This window comes from Melanerpes formicivorus, unplaced genomic scaffold (assembly GCF_026170545.1).
Source record: "Melanerpes formicivorus ecotype bairdi unplaced genomic scaffold, bMelFor1.0.p_v2 SCAF_58, whole genome shotgun sequence".
Classification (NCBI taxonomy): domain Eukaryota; kingdom Metazoa; phylum Chordata; class Aves; order Piciformes; family Picidae; genus Melanerpes; species Melanerpes formicivorus.
Genome location: NW_027142410.1, coordinates 3,977,314 through 3,994,432, shown reverse-complemented (window position 1 = coordinate 3,994,432; position 17,119 = coordinate 3,977,314). Strand labels below are relative to the sequence as shown.

The 17,119-nt window shown below is 48.1% G+C and overlaps 1 protein-coding gene across 1 annotated transcript; it reads right to left on the bottom strand.

Annotated features, from left to right (window-relative positions):
- Positions 1-484: 484 nt before the first annotated feature.
- Positions 485-16,032, bottom strand: LOC137452809 (transmembrane protein 178B-like). Its single transcript, XM_068161579.1, has 4 exons — positions 15,611-16,032; positions 9,627-9,740; positions 8,305-8,442; positions 485-2,076 (listed from the first exon to the last, which is right to left on the bottom strand). The coding sequence occupies exons 1-4, from the start codon at positions 15,990-15,992 to the stop codon at positions 1,832-1,834; spliced, it is 879 nt and encodes a 292-aa protein (XP_068017680.1). The 5' UTR covers positions 15,993-16,032; the 3' UTR covers positions 485-1,831.
- Positions 16,033-17,119: the final 1,087 nt, after the last annotated feature.

Here is a 17,119-nt window from a genome sequence, read left to right as displayed (position 1 = left end):
ACCCCTCCTCAGGTTGAGGTGGAGCCTCCTGTGCTGTAGTTTATATCCATTGCCCAGGGTCCAATGGAGATGAGCCTGTCCCCTGCCCCTTGACCCCCAGCCCTGAGATACTTATAAACATTTATTAAATCCCCACTCAGTCTTCTCTTCTCCAGACTACCAGACAAAAAAGCCCCAGCTCTCTCAGCCTCTCCTAGGGCAGTGCCCCAGTCCCTTAATCATCCTCAGAGTCCTGTTGGACTCTCTTGAGTAGATCCTTAGTGCCTCTTGAACTGGGGAGCCCAAAACTGGATGTAATATTCCAGGCGAGGTCTCACGGGGGCCGAGGGGTAGGAGAACCTCCCTCAGTCTGCTGGAAGCACTCCTTTATGCACACCCAGGTAAGGGAAGTTCAACTTTGTCATTTAAACTCACCTCTAGGAGGTTTGCCACCACTGCTGGTAGGTGTGTGAAAGAAAGAATTCAAGGTTCTAGCCCACCGAGCAAGTCTTTCAGTGCTTTTAATGCCAGTTGCGAATTACAACTTCCATTTAAAAATTACACTTGTCATAAATACACTGACTTGAGCTTTAAGTATCTTACATGCCACTGTATTGTATTTTAAATACAATGTAAACATCTCCAAATGCTGGCCATCTCATCTGTACCTGTGCAGTTTTTGGACACTTGGGAGCAAGGCAGGGATGTGGGCAAGAAAGAACAGATGAAAGAAAGAAAAATGCACCCCAGTGTACTTTGGCTGATGTTCCTGAGTTAGCCCTAGTACTCACACTGGTTCGAAGGTCCTTCCTGCTCCTGGTGAGGGAGCTTATTCTGGCAGAGTGCACATGTGCTTGGCGTGCTCTGCTCAGGGGGCATCTGACATAAGAAAGGGTGAAGTGAGCAGAGACCAGGTGTTCCTGAGGAAAACAGACTGCGTTTGTTTGGATGTTAATGTTGGAGGGGGCTGTACATCTGCTGCTTCAGCAGTACTGATGTCTGAGTTGTGGGAGGATTGCTCATCTCCTTTCACAGAATGGGAGTGGTGCCCACAGGTGAGTTGGTCCTGGCAGCTCAAACTGCACTGCCTCCAGTGGACCAGTTAGTTACAAGCTGCACGTGGCATTTGTCTTCCTGGTAAGGGTATGTTGAGTAGCCAAATGGATAATATTACCTGTGTAAGAAGCTGAGGAAAACATCCCACTCCTAACACCAGTAAGTTTTCTTAGAGCCTTGCTGCTCAGTTACAGCCATCTCCTTTTGGTAACAGCTTTAGTACTGAATAAATAGCTGATACCACAGCATTGGAATAGCACAATTTCTGATTTAAATGAATTAATACTAGAAATGGGCTAATTCTTTGGCCTGAACCTTGGCTTAGATCAAGGTTCTTTTGGGAAACGATGGCCTGAGCCAACACCAGACACATCTGTTGCAAAAGTGTTCAAGCCAACCTCACATAGCTCCTTGCCCAAATTTGGGTCTGAATTCCACAGACCTGCAGCAATAGAGTTGGCGCGTAAACATCCCTTACAACTGGACAATAACAGGACCAGGGAGGTACAGTTCAAAAAAACAGCACAAAAAATGACACAGCCTTGGACTTAATCCCTTGTAAACAGAAGAAAATCAAATCAAAAGAACTGTCCCCCTTAAACCACCAATAATTCAAACCTGGAGTTACTTGCAATGTCTGTGTCCACGCCTGGAGGCTGTAGCAGCATCCCATGGGCTGGTGTTTCCACAGCAATGGCGCTGCTCTCTGCCGGCTGCCACGCAGCCTCTGCCTGCTGTTAACCCACCGCTCTGCCCAGGCTGCGCTTTCCAGAGTCTCTTCTTGCTCCCTCCAAGGTCACACGGCCCCATTCTCTTGTCTGGGTTTTTGTACAGACGCCCGAGAAGTGTTGAGGGACGGGGCCAGTGTGCAGAGGAACCCAGCCAGCAGGGTGAGGCCTAGGCCTCCCCAGGCACAGAACATGGACCAGCCATAGCCATGACTGATGTCCTCTGGCAGGCCATAGACATAGCGAGGATAGCGAGACAACTCAAAATTGATCCCAGCTACACATGTGCAGAGCGAGATGATGCAGCATGTACCTGCAGGAGAAAAGCAAGAGGGTTCTACATTGCCCTCAGGTTAATTAGGTTTTTCCCTGGGTAGTTTGCAAGTCATCAATTTTCAAAATTAATAATTACTTTTTTTTTTTGTTTTAATTCCCTCTCTCTCCACTCCTACCAGTCACTCTTCTTACAAGGCAGGGTTGGGGAAAAAAAAAAGGCCAACTGTGTAGGAGTACAGGATACCTCACTTCACAAGTAGCCAATATTGTCTCAGCTCTAGCTGATGCTATTTCAAACTCAGCAATGTGCTGGAGTGCTCAAAAGGGGCCCAGTCTGCCTGGTCCACTTAAAATGCTTTACTCGATGCTGTGCAATAATGACATGAAAATGTTCCCAATGGGAAGCAGCACACAAGATGATCGAGGACAGCACAAGCCTAGCCTCCATCCTTTCTGTGTGGTGGTTTCCTGTCTAGTGCCACCAAAAAGCTCCTTGAGAAGGCCTGCTTATGGCAAGGGAAGATCCCCCCTGAAGTGGCACCAAACGAGTGGCACACTGATGTTTTTAATTGATGTAGATGCTGTTGTACCACCAAGCGTGATGCTTGTAGCCATTGTAGATGCTGACACAGGACTTTCAGGGTAACAGTTCTGCCTTTTAAAGCAGAGCCACATTGTTCATACGTGCACGTTGCCTATTTTCTGCTTGCAATTTAAGAGTCTCCATCCTTGGCATATCCCTGTAGCTCACCCTTTTGGTGCATTTGCTGCTACTATCCCCCTTTCAAATAAAGACAAAACACTCTGCATTTCTGAGCTGAACAATCAAAGCTGAGAAAGACCTTTGGTCATGCAGAAAGTCTGCTCCTAGCCAAAAGGAACAGATGTAACAGATGCAAGCACTGAGCTCATGCCCTCACCACTGGGCCAACATTCCCCAGGCTTAGCTGGGTTTGGACTTTAAGATTACCCAAAGATGTGAGCATCTCAGAGCAGCAGAAAGGTGCTCTACATTGATCTTACTTGCTAAAATTCCCTAGGGAAAACAGCTGAGCTGTCTGACAGGAGCCACAGGGACTGTGCTCATTGTGCACATGGTCCCTGTGGCTATGCACCAGCTCTCCAGAGCAAAAGGCTCCTGTACATATAGCAACATCTACTCAGAAACACTCAAATATCCAGGCAAGCACAGGTCCTGTCCAGTGCTGGAAGGGATGCTTTGTGCTATGCTGCTGGTTTGCTGCGCTGAAGAACCACTCTGTGTGTTTGCTGTGGGCTGGAGCACTTCCCAGCCAGCAATGCTACAGTATCACTGAGGTTGGGTTGGAAGAGACCTCAAAGATCATCGAGTCCAACCTGTCACCACAGACCTCATGACTAGACCATGGCTCCAAGTGCCACACCCAATCCCCTCTTGAACACCTCCAGGGAGGTGACTCCACCACCTCCCTGGGCAGCACATTCCAATGACAAACGACTCCCTCAGTGAAGAACTTCCTCCTCACCTCGAGCCTAAACTTCCCCTGGCGCAGCCTGAGACTGTGTCCCCTTGTTCTGGTGCTGGTTGCCTGGGAGAAGAGAACAACTCCCTCCTGGCTACAACCACCCTTCAGGTAGTTGTAAAGGGCAATGAGGTCACCCCTGAGCCTCTTCTTCTCCAGGCTAAACAATCCCAGCTCCCTCAGCCTCTCCTCGTAGGGCTTGTGCTCAAGGCCTCTCACCAGCCTTGTTGCCCTTCTCTGGACACGTTCAAGTGTCTCAATGTCCTTCCTAAACTGAGGGGCCCAGAACAGGACATAGTACTCGACGTGCGGCCTAACTAATGCAGAATACAGGGGCACAATGACTTCCCTGCTCCTGCTGGCCACACTATTCCTAATGCAGGCCAGGATGCCATTGGCCTTCTTGGCCACCTGGGCACACTGCTGGCTCATGTTTAGGCGGCTGTCGATCAGCACCCCCAGGTCCCTCTCTGTTTGGGAGCTCTCCAGCCACTCCGACCCCAGCCTGTGGCTCTGCATGGGGTTGTTGTGGCCAAAGTGCAGCACCTGGCACTTAGATTTGTTGAATGCCATCCCATTGGACTCTGCCCATCCGTTGGTCGAGGTCCCTCTGCAGAGCCCTTCAACCCTCTAACTGACTAACATCTGCTCCCAACTTGGTGTCATCCGCAAACTTGCTGATGACTGACTCAATCCCCTCATCCAGATCATCAATGAAGATATTAAAGAGGATGGGGCCCAGCAGTGATCCCTGGGGGATGCCACTGGTGACTGGCCTCCAGCTGGATGTGGCACCATTCACCACCACTCTCTGGGCTCGGCCCTCCAGCCAGTTCCTAACCCAGCACAGAGTGTTGCTGTCCAAGCCATGAGCTGACAGCTTAGCCAGGAGTTTGCTGTGGGGGACGGTGTCAAAGGCCTTGCTGAAGTCCAGGTGGACCACATCCACAGGCCTCCCCATGTGGCAATGCCAGTGATGAGCTGTGTGAGCAATCTGGCAGTGCAGGCCTAGAGCCTGACATGGTGGTAGGCCATGCTCAGCATTAGTGCAGAGCCAGCTAGCAGTGTAGCAGAACAGTGCTGTGCCTGCAGCATGTAACTAAAACAGGACACTGGTAGCTATAAAGACAGAAAGTTATCTAGGGACAACAGGACATGCATCTGCATCAACAAACCTCGCGTGTCTTAATAGTTGGACCAATAATCTATAATAGTGCGATGTGTGGTCACTCATAGGGAACTGTGACCATTTGAGGCTGTGCCTTTACGAAGGGGACAGTGCTGGAACACTCTGGCTGAATGTTTTGGAATAATAACGAAAACAATCAGATATTCTAAACAAATTTCATTGGTAGATTGGTAGAATGCAACTTTAAGTTTTAGTTCAGTTGGAATTTTTTGTCAGTTCCTCTCTGTCCTGCTTTTCCAGCTGCTTCCGAGCAGCCAGAGTTTGACCTTGGAAACCAGATAAGCACTAATCCTGCATGCACTTTCAGGCCTAACAAAATTTCATCCTTATTAATTACCTTTTCTCTCTCTCTAGCCCTTTTTGGGAAAAAAGGGAGGTAGGGGGAGAGAGGGGGGTTGTGACCGTTTGAGGCTGTGCCTTTAAGAAAAGGACAGTACTGGGGCACTGTGGCTGAATGTTTTGTAAACAAAAGACAGGTCTAAACGAATTTCATTGGTAGATTGGTAGAATGCAGCTTTAAGTTTTGAGTGCGACTGGGACTTTCCTCAGTTCACGCTTCCCTCCTCCTTTCCAGCTCGTCCGCTTCTAGGCTCTCTGCCAGACTGACCTTGGACAGGTAAGTGTGTGGCCTACTAACACTTTGCTTTAATTTATTACTGCTTTAATTAACAACTGCTCTTTTTCTCTCTTTCTAACCCTCTTTGGGGAAAAAGGGGAGAGAAGGGGGTACAGGGGGGAACCCTCCTCGGGGGGGGGGAAATTTCGTTCCTGTATTATTGTTTCTTACTTTGCTGTATATTTCTGTGTATATATTGTAAATATTGTAAATTGTGTATATATCCTGCATTCCCTAAAAATTGCTTGTAAATATAGCATTCCCTTTTGCTCCTCTGGCTGGCTAGCTGTGGTATATTTTTTTCCCTCTCTTTGTGGGGGGAGACGGCTGGGCCTTTCTCTCAAACCTTCCACAGGGGTACAGAGGGGGAACCTTCCTTTGTCCGGAGGAGGGAGTTTTGTTCCTGTATTTTTTCTTTGCTGTATATATATTGTAAATACTGTATATTGTGTATATTTACAACCTGCATTTCATTTTTGCTTGTAAATAGAGCATATCCTTTTGCTTTTCCAACTGGGCTAGCTGTGGTTTCTTTTCTTTGTGGGGGAGGGAGAGCTAGGTCTTCTCTCAACCCACCACAGGAACCAATGAAGCTATGCCAACAAGGCACTCCGAGTTGTAGAAGTTCCCTTGATAGGCACTTCTGCCTTTTTTTTTCCCTTCTTCTTTGCTTTACTTTACTGTGCTATACTCATACCATAGGCCTGCAATACTGGAACAATACTCGATCATATTGGTCAGCTGTATTGACTCCAATCTCCATCCCATTATCCCCACATCCACCAGACAGGTCACCTGATCATAGAAGGAGATCAGGTTGGTCAGGCAGGACCTGCCCTTTCTAAATCCATGTTGGCTGGGCCTGATCTCTTGGCCATCCTTCAGGTGCCCAGCTATTGCTGCCAGGATAATCTGCTCCATCATTTTCCCTGGCACTGAGGTCAGGCTGACTGGCCTGGAGTTTCCGGGTTCCTCCATCTGACCCTTCTTGTGGATGGGGACCACACTGGCCAGTTTCCAGTTACCTGGGACCTCACTGGTGAGCCACGACTGGAGGAAAATGATGGAGAGCGGCTTGGCCAGCTCATCTGCCAGCTCTCTCAGCACCCTAGGATGGATCCCATCCAGTCCCATGGACTTGTGAGTGTCCAAGTGGCTCAGCAGGTCCCCAACTAATTCCTCATGGATTTCCGGGGCATTACACTGCTCCCCGACCCCATCACCCAGCTCAGGAGGCCACTTGTCCTGAACTCCTGCCTTGCTGTTAAACATTGAGGCAAAGAAGGTGTTCAGGACCTCAGCCTTTTCCTCATCTTCAGTCACTGTGTTCCCCTCCACGTCCAATAAGGAGTGCAGGTTCCTCTTGCCCTCTTTTTAGCGTAAATATATTTGTAAAAATGCTTTCTATTGTCTCTCACAGAGGTGTTCAGCTTCAGTTCCAACTGGGCCTTTGCCTCTCTAATTTTTTTCCTACATAATCTAACAGCTTCCTTGAACACACCTCGAGAAGCCTTCCCCTCCTTCCAAAAGTGATACAGCCTCTTTTTTTCCCCTTAAATCCTCCAGGAGCTGCTTGCTCATCCAGGCCGGTCGCCTTCCCCGCCGGCTTGCCTTTCGGCACGTGGGAACTGCCAGTTCCTGTGCCTTCAAGAGCTCCTCTTTGAAGTAGGTCCAACCATCCTGGACCCCTCGGTTCTTGAGGGTTGATACCCAGGGAACTTTGCAAATAAGTTTCTTAAACAGGCTGCAGTTTGCCCTCCTGCAGTCCAAGGTGAAGGTTCTGTTGGTGCTCCTCCCTATCTCCCTGCATATTGAAAACTTCACTATCTCGTGGTCACTGCACCCTAGGCAGCCTCCCACGATCACATCTCCCACCAGCCCTTCTCTATTGGAGAACAGCAGGTCAAGCAGAGCCTGACCCCTGGCAGGCTCACTAAACAGCTGCATCAGGAAGCAGTCCTCCATTTGCTCCAGGAATCTTCTAGACTGCCTCCTCTCTGCTGAATTAAGTTCCCAGCAGATATCTGGCAGGTTGAAGTCGCCCACAAGGACAAGAATTATTCTACAAGCAACTGGAGGCTGTCTCGAGATCATCAGATCATCAGCCTCCTCATCCTGGTTGGGTGGTCTGTAACAGACTCCAACCAGGATGTCAGATTTGTTAGGCTGCCCTCTGACTTTAACCCACAGGCTCTCAATCCCTTCATTTTCCACCTCAAGTTCCGTGGCAGAGAGTGACTGCTAATATACAGAGCCACCCCTCCTCCTCTTCTCCCTCTCCTGTCTCTCCTAAAGAGCCTGTAACCCCCCAGTGCAGCACTCCAATCGTGTGTGTTATCCCACCATGTTTCTGAGATGGTGACTATATCATAGTCACCCTGGTGGACCAGGACTTCCAGCTCCTCTTGCTCATTGTCCATGCTGTGTGCATTGGTGTACATGCACTTCAGCTGGGCTCCCGACTTCTCAGTTGACCCTAATTTGTGCCCCACTCTTTCCTCTACAGAGGGATGGATTTCCTCACCCACCCCCTTCAGACCTAGTTTAAAGCCCTCTTAATGAGCCCTGCCAACTCTAGTGCTAGGACTCTCTTACCCTTTCTAGATAATTACACCCCATCAGGACCCAGCAGGTTGGATGCAGTGAAAGTTGCCCCATGATCAAAGAAACCAAAATTCTGCCGCTGGCACCATCCCCTGAGCCAATTGTTGATGGTGTGGGTTCTCCTGTTCCTCTCAGTGTATACCTCTGCCACTGAGGGAACTGAGCAGAACACCACTTGAGCTCCTGCCCCATCAATCAATTGTCCAAGGGCCTTGAACTCCTTTTTAATCGTCCTGGTGCCCTTCTTGTCAATTTTCATCACTCCCAGCTTGTATTACCAGCAGAGGGTAATAGTCAGAGGGCTGGATTAACTTTGCTGATTGTGACTTTTCAGTAGAAGTGAAAAGTTCTCACCTCCCATCAGAAAGAGCAACCCGGCCACATACTGCATGAGCTCCTGCTGTTTGCAGCAGCCCAGCACACCAATGATCCACCCAAACAGGATGATGGAGACTGCCATGCCAATGAAGCCAGCAGTCATCCTCCGCAGATCTGAGGAAAGAAAAGGAAAAGAAACAAGAAAGATGATGTGAAGATGGCGGCACCCAGCCTGGATAGCCAGGAGTGAGTCCAAACAGATTTAGATTTACCAGTTCTAAAGCTTATACTTCACCCATGGACCCCTCCTCCTGTACACTCCTTGAGATAGATGGTTTGCCCATTACACTGAAACAAAGGGGATCCAAGCAACTTGACTTCCTTCTGTTGAGCAGAACTAGAGTGCATTTCTGTCCCCTTCAAGAGAAATACTGGCAAATTGCGCCCCAACATGAGACAGAAGGGGTGCAGTATGAATTCAGCAACAATTTGTATACAGTGTGCTTTTTTGTGTTCTTTGGGATAGAACTGGTTGGGTGAGTGTCTCCTGAAAACAAGTGAGAGGGGACACTGAAGCAAAGGATTAGTACACAGAAGCAGAAAGTTGAGAAGAATAGCAAAGAACCAGACAGCAGATCAATACAATATGATGGGAACAACTCCAGTAACAAGCTCTGAAACAAAACTTGGGCACCAGTGATATCAACAGCACTTTGTCATCCACAATAAAAGTGCTGTTCTTGTCTCCTAGTCTCTAGCGGGTTCTGAGGCTCACATGACAGGGGCTAGGCAGAATGATGTGAGGCAACAGAACCAGAAAACAAAGACAGAGAGAAGTAGGAACAGGGAAAAATGATTAAATCATTCTCAGTGACAGGTTATGGGTCAGTCATTTCTGTGGGAAGGACTTGGGCATGAGGCAGCTAGTGGGCCAGGAGCTGGTAACAGGAGGTTGGAAAGACCAACTGTGATATTCTTTAAAAGAAGTGGTTGCCAGGGAGCTGCACCAGGTCACTGGTGTGCACACAGGAAAATGCAAGATCTCTACCAACTATGCAGTGATACAGCACCTTTGCTGTAAGTCAGCTAGGAATTGTCTGTCCCTGGGTCCAGAAAATGACTACACCTTGGAACACTGCACACATGCCTGTACTCATTAATTCCCCACTTAAGCACTTCCAAACCACAAGTCCCCTTCCAATTATACTGTCAGCTGCTTGTCCTTCCTCACCAGCAAGGCATAAATACGTATTTGTGCCCAGAGCCTGATGGCAGCCAGCTGATTTGCAAGCCCTCTCTTGGCCACCACACTAAGGCACTCAGTACTACAGCCTTGCACACTGTCTAGGGCTACTTACGGAGCGCATGCCACTCATCCTGCCGGATGGTGTTTGTGATGTTGATAGGTAAGTTGCGAGGCAGTGAGCTGGAGGTGTAGTGGTACTTCACAGCTGTGCAGCGCTGAATAATTCCTGCAAAAGAGACATCTGTGTGAAATGGCATGAAACCCTGCCTCCACTCACCCAGCACAGCTCACACAGGGGAAGTCTTAGCTCAGTAACAAAGCAAATGTGACCAAAAAGCAAGCTTTGGCAATTAGGAGAGCAGAGAGCCTTGCTACAAAGAAATACCAGCAAAGAGGGAGCAAGGTGCTGACCTAGGCAGAATCCAAGAAAGAACGGCATAAGATAAACGACAACATCAGTCACCAAAACCAGCTCCAGACACTTCCTAGAAGAACTGGGACAATCTCTTTGAGATGGCTAAGGAGACAAGAGCACGTTTGAATACCAGTGGGACTGTTTTGTCTCTAAGAAGCTGAATTACTTTGAAAATTCTACATGACTGCTGAGCAGGGAACTGCATGGGAGAAAAGGCTGAATGCACTTCAGCAGTCATTGGCACTTGCTTTCCTTTCAACAAACCATAGTACTGAAGCAGGCTTGTTTCCACTGTAGCTAAGATGCCAGTGTGAACTTACACACACGCTCTTCTTTAAAGAGGACTTTTAGTTTAGAAAACAACCAGTAACAGAAAAATAGTAAGGGGTGGATGGAGAGGAAGGCACATTGCCCCCCCTGTCATAAGTAAAACTGAGGCTGAGGAAGAAAATAAATGTGGGTGATGAGGTGGAAGGAAAACAGCCAGAAAGGTAAGAGACAAATAGTACAAAAAGTTCATCTTAAAACAATAGCCACAGGGTCACTACCGTTATTTGAATGCCAGGGCAGAAGAACCACTCACAATCAGTTGGCCAGTCAGCTAATTAAGCTGGCGAACAATCCCTAGGCAGGGAGTTGCAGAGTCAGTGATCAGCTTTGCAATAGACACTAGAAAACCTGGGAGAAGAGATGGGCTTTGCATGGCTCCCGCAGCAATGGGAAGCATGATGTTGTTTACAGGGACTGTACTGAGCTGGGTCTGCAAAGAGTAAGACTGTGCCTTACTAGATCACGAGAGGCCTAGCCAGTTCCAGCCACCAGGCCACATTAACGGTGACATTTATCACTGAGTGGAACAAGCAGGCATGTAAAGAACATGTCCCAAAAGGGGAAAACTCAAAAGTCAGAGTTCCAAAAGCCTCTGAGCAGCAACGTATTTCAAGTGGGCCCACAGGCATTGGCAGGAATACCCCAGGCAGCTGCCCTTTGATGCCTCCTGCAGAGGACTCCCTCTTGCCCTTACCTCAGAACAGGGCTTCCTGAGCAAAGGGATCAGTGAGACATGCCCAGAACAGAAGATGCCAGTTCATTTGCAAAAGCTCTGCAAAGAACTCCTTTAAGAACTTAGGCCATAAACCATCAGGTACCTAACTAAAATTCACCTCTGACTGTTGACTGAATTCAGTTTCAATACTGACAGGATCTACAGGTGTTGCAGAGAAATATGCTTGTGGTACCAACTAATGACATCAGATTTTAGATTACAATGGACTGGACTCATTAAAAGTAAGTTCTATGTGCTTGCATATACTGATTATAAGCATACTCTATATGAAGCATTTTTTTGTTTGAAAGCAAGGATTACTGCTCTTATAGTTCATTAAAGAAACATCAAAGACTAGAGACGTACATCCCTTACGATCGAAGCTATGGGCTCCTCAGCTAAAACGTCACCCAGGAGATCTTTGCTCTGTGTTATTAGAAGAGTTTGCATGTAGACTAGAAGTGAAGCCTATCCACCTTCTTATACAAATCTGGTTCCTTAGAAGTTTTCACATATCAATTCATTCTGTCTGGTTTAAAAACTCCTAATCCTTTCTTCCCCAGAATTCAAACTGCTAATTTTATGTAGGTAGCACATAAAATTCTATTAAACAGTGAACTTGCAAAATGGAGAGCTTAGGGGTTAGCAAATTTTAGGGTTTACACTCAGTACTGACCCACCATGGGCATGGTGATAGCTTTTGAGAATGCCATTACAAGCCATTTTTTCAGTAATGCCCATTTCTCTGAGAGCACAGCTGGACCTGTGCTGGTATAAGCCACCAAAGGCACAAGGGAGACCACGCTCTGAGGGTCTTCTAGAAAAGCTGAAACAGGTAAGCAATAGTCAGGTGATCAGGGAAGCAGAGAGGATGATTTCTCACCTGAATACATACTTTCTCCCAGAAAATTATACTTGGTAGACAGATTTTGCATCTGCAGTCAGTAGTTTATGTTCCCCATTTTCTGAGTGAAGTCAGAGATGATACATGCTAATACAGACAGGTACTCCCTGGGACTGCATTTAAGAGTGATAGAACACTTTGTTCCTCAAGTACTCCAGAATAAAACAAAAACAACAAAAAGCTAATCAAACAACAATAACAAAAAGGCAGGTGGGCAGTCTCAAAGTTATGGTGAAGCCAAAGGTATTCCAAAGGTGCTACAGTAAGTGCTTTGTCCTAAGCCCTTACATACCTTAAATCACAGTCTGCTCTGCATTTCCAAAACTAGTAAAGTGATTGAGTTTATTAAACATGCCACTAGAACAGATGCTCCACAGACCTCAGCCATTCCTGTAACTCTTATAATTCATTACTAGCTGGAAAGTACAGGGAGTACAGACACCAGGCCTAAGAAGTTTTCCCTCAAGGACCTCATTACTGCCACAAACCGTTGTGTTCCTCTGCTTCAGTACCTGGTGATTCTCCCCACTTTCTTAGCTACATCACAGGACTAAGAAGTAATTTCTGCCCAGTGTTCATACCAGTCCCACCCCAGCGTCTTTGCAGTCTTGAAAAGCAGTAAATTCCCTAGTTTATGAACAGTGACAAAACTTTGTATTTTAATTCCTTCAATTTACTGGTGTTAAAATGCAAGTTCAAATAAACCCACCAAGCTATCCAAAGCAGCCTATCGGAATGATCTTCCTTAATTAAACATCTTCTATTGCCACGGCTTTGTCATATTAATAGGGAAGGGAACTGAAGAGCATCAATCCCTGGAGGACCTCACCGCCTATGGTTGTTGTGCCAGCATTTGTTATGAAGTGTGCAATTACCACAGGGCAGGCTCTATGAGACAGTGTACAGTGCTCAAGTCCTTACACTCAGAGTCCCTCCTTGAGCAGACACAGATCCTGTTTCCCCATCAAGCATTTCAGTTCTTCAGCTGCTATCTTTTACTGACTGCTAATCTCCATTTTCCCCATGTGGTTTGTACAGTTTCTTCTTGTGCCTTCTTAGGTGCATCCTATCAGTATCACACTCAGTCCTAAGGAGAAGGAAGAGGAGATGGTTGAGGAGGCACCCTAGCAGAAGGCTCCCCTCTCCACAGCAAACTTCCCCCTCTATACTGAGTATGATACTGATGGGATACACCTGTAGCCAACTCATCAACTGCGCTGCCTGACTCAAAACTGCTAATAGCCTGCAGCCCACGGGTGGCCTGGGATTCTCTCCCAGGAAAACCAGAACAATTACACTTTTTTTATTCCTTCCACCCCCCACTTTAAATATGTAAATAGATTTTACTTATATATATATATATAAGTATATATATATATATGTAGGTGGGATATAGCTCAGTTGGTAGTGCATAAGACCCTTAATGGGAAGGTCGTGAGTTCAAGCCTGCAGTGGGCAGTAGTGTCCTCCCTACTCTAGTCATGAGGTCTGTGGTGACAGGTTGGACTCGATGATCTTTGAGGTCTCTTCCAACCTTAGTAATACTGATACTGAATATGTATATACACACATATGTATATACACACACACATACATATATTGAATATATAAATGTATGTGTGTACCTGCATCATCAGCTGAAATACTCAAGTATGGAACTTTTCACAGAACTTATTTATATTCATAGAAGAATTGTCTAAATAATAGAATTCAGAATTATCTAAATGAAGGTACTTATTTGATGTAGTAACTTATTCAGAATTCAAGAGAAGGGGAAAAAAAAACTTATTCCAGAGGTACTAGAAAAATGGACAGCATAAAACAAAACCAAAATTTCTACAAGACCATCACAAAAGAAGATAAAATTTACTCCTCTGTCACTAAAAGCCTATAAAAATATCTAGTTTAAGGAATATTAGGAACAGATGAAGGCAATGCATATAACCAAAGAGCTAGCTGGAAACTTGCAAATTGAGGAGAAAGTAGGACTTCCAGAAGAGCATGGTAGCGATCTTTGGCTCACACCAGGGAAAAGCCCTCATTTTTAATTTTTTGGAAGCCCCAGATCTAGTATTGTGCTTGAGAGAACTGCTCAGCCACGGTCACATCTGACCATCAGCCAGGAAAGGCTCCTTAATCATATATGTCAGAGGAGAGAGGCAGCAGGAACAAGGAAAGGCTGCTAGTAAAGCAGGTCAGGGGGAGAATGGAGTCAGATCTATTTAAACATCTGGCACCACAAAACCTATTATTTATATTTATTCTCTCTATAAGATAAAGCATAAATCTTTACAGTAGCAACTGCAGATCAAACAGGCAAAGAATATGATGGATGGAAGCCAGGCTTGCAGGGAAAGGCAAGGTCTTTTATTGTAACAGCTGAAGAGTAGAAGGAAAGCCGCCTAGATTTAGAGTCCATCCATTTTTCCACAGCAGATCCTGAGGAAGATCACTCACTACCCTGTAATGCCCTCATGCATGCACAACACAGACTCCAGCCTCTCTGTCAGACCAAATATCTCAGAAACAAAGTATTGAGGACCAAGCTAGTATTCTCCCTTCTCCCAACCCTCGCTAATCTCAATGGTAGCTGAAAGCATTTCGCTTGATGTGAGACAAAAAAAACAAACAGATAAATACTTTACATGACAAGCACAATTAATAGAAATAAATTAATGAGCTGCCTTTTAGTGAAATGAGATCAACATAGAAATAAAAAAAATAAAATGCATAAAATGGATCCTAGGAGATTAAATAAAGAAGCTGATCACACAGCACTAGAGTTTCTAAAAGTAGGAGTCACTGCTGTGCATTGGCAAGAATGGACAAAGACGAGCTGAGCTTCACAGTGCCAGTCTATCCATTCTCTGCTGTGCAGGACTGGCGTCACAGTTGGAAGCCACGCTGAGGAGCTGTTCCCACTTTCTTAAGATAGCATTTCCATTTTGTGCTTCAGTGGAAGCACTTCTCCCAACTCCTACTCTCCTTGTGCTAATATGTACCTGCTGGAACAATAAGTCCTGTTATTTATTATTAACCACAAATGCCACTTCTGATCCTGAGCTTATTTTATCTACCATTTATTTTGACTTACTGGGTCAGGCTGCTACATTATTTGTGTCACCTAGTCCAGGAATTTTATTCCTATTTCATGAACTGCTTGGGTTTGTACTGTTCGCTACAATAGCAGGTCTATAGCTTCCCCTCTTGTCATTCCCGGAGCTCTGAGTGACATCTGCCACCAAGAAGGCCTAGCGATCCACTGCAGCAAATACTCCCCTGTGCCACAACAACAGGTCTTTTCCCCCTTGTTGCAAACCTCACACCGCTATAAACAACACCGTACGTTTCTCAGTGCTCAGTAACACGAAGGCGTCAGGCTTAAAAGAATGCCCCCTGACACCTTGCTCGAGTGGCGGGCCCTGCAGCGGGCCATCAAAGCCTCTCTCCGCAGACGCGGTCCCACCCAGCACTGCAGTGTTTTAGGCAGAGCGAGGGGCGCGCAGGATGGGGTCAGGGCCGCGTTCGCCGCTCCTCTCCTGCCAGGGACCCCACGGATGCCGTGCGGGACTGCACCCGCGCCCTCTCCACCGGCCTCCCACTCCATGCCGCCGCCCCGCCCGCAGACCGGAGGCCCTGCCGGCACTGCGCTCAGCACCGCGGACAGCGGCAAGTCCCACCGCCTCCCTAGGGCCGGGACTGGGCTCACTCTCACCACCGCCGCCGCCTTACCTTTCCGGATGAGCTCCTCGCTGTCCGGCTCGTAGCCCGCGCGGTGGCAGCGCCTCCAGAGCCCCGAAACGGTGGAGTTGAAGCGGCGGCCGCAGTGCGAGTCCAGAGCAGCGGCGGCGGCGGCGGCCGGGGCAGGGGCCGGGGGCCGTCCAGGCAGTAGGGCCCGCGGGGGCCGGGCGCGGAGCGGCAGGTGAGAGCTGGGCGCCGACATAGAGCCCGGCGGGTCGCTGCGTTTGTGGCCGAAGCCGCGGCAGCGTTCGCGGTGCCGCCGCGCGTCCGTCTCGTACCAGGAGTCAGTGCCGATGGCCACGGCCAGGAGGGCGAGGGCGGCGGCAGCCAGAAGAAGCCCGGAGCCGCTCAGCGCCTGAGCCGCAGCCGCCATCTTACCGCGCCGGGGGCGGCAGGGGCGGGCTCTTCCCCTGCAGCCCGGCTGGGGGCCTACGCCCGCCCCGCCGCGCCGCCCCCGGAAGAGAAAAGGGGGCTGGGGACCGAATTCGACCCCGCACCGGTGCAGCCTTCAGGGTACCCTAGATCCAATCTCAAGTGGGCCACTCGCCGCCTCCCCCGGCGCCCGGGCTCGGCCTGGCTACCCCGGATACCTGCTGCCGGGCCCCAGCCCCCTCACGGGCCGCGCGCGGGGTAACGGCCGCGCTAACGGCCACCAACGGCTCAGCCGCGCGCCGGGCAGGCGCCCGACTCTAGCCCCGCAGCGCAGCGAGGTGCCCGAGGGAAGGGGTGAGCAGGGTCCCCGTCTGCTTCCCACGGCCCCTCCAGCGCTCGGGCTGGCCCGACCGGAGGGCAGAAGAAATTCGTCCTGCTAACGTCGAGATGCCGCAAGATCAAGCAGATTCCATGAAATGCAAACACCACTACCAGCAGCGTTTGTTAGCATTTTGATTACAGTTTCTCCTCAACCCTTCATTATCAGATAATGGAAAGCAGGGCCTGAAGAGCTAAAAAATGTCAATTTATCTTATGCATTGTGATGCTGGCTAAATCCAGGCCATTAGTTAAATGCAACATTTCCAAGAGCACAAAATCCCTTTTGATCCTGCTTGTGCCATGGGACTTGTTCCTCCAGCTGCAGCACTACCCCTCTCCAAAGCCAGTTGTTATGGCATTGTCCTTTCAGTTATGACCTTCAGATAAAGTGATCCAGTGATACAGCAAGTCTAAATTCCAAATTTAATGTTTAGTTTTAAAATCTTTAGTTTTGTCTAAAGTACTTAGTATTTTTTCCCAGGGCAAACAACTGCAGGAGATTCAGATCCTCCGTCCCTCCCTCTGCCGCCTTGGCACTCCTTCATCCTTTAGCCACACCAAGCACAATCTAAATCCCCTCCCCAGCACTTTGCCTGGTGGAAATGTACAGCAGCCACAGATAAAGCTTGTTTTAACCACATTTCAGCATGATCCTCTTCAACACTTCACACTGGACAGACGGGATTACTATCCATGCAGCTGCACATTAGTGCCTTCAAGGCAGACAAATTGAAAGGGCTGCTGTCA

Coding starts and splice junctions, on each gene's coding strand:
- LOC137452809 (XM_068161579.1), bottom strand. CDS start 15,992: ATGGCGGCTGCGGCTCAGGCGCTGAGCGGCTCCGGGCTTCTTCTGGCT. Junction 9,741..15,610: donor CGAGGAGCTCATCCGGAAAG/GTAAGGCGGCGG, acceptor TCTCTTTTGCAG/GAATTATTCAGCGCTGCACA. Junction 2,077..8,304: donor GTTGCTCTTTCTGATGGGAG/GTGAGAACTTTT, acceptor TTTCTCCTGCAG/GTACATGCTGCATCATCTCG.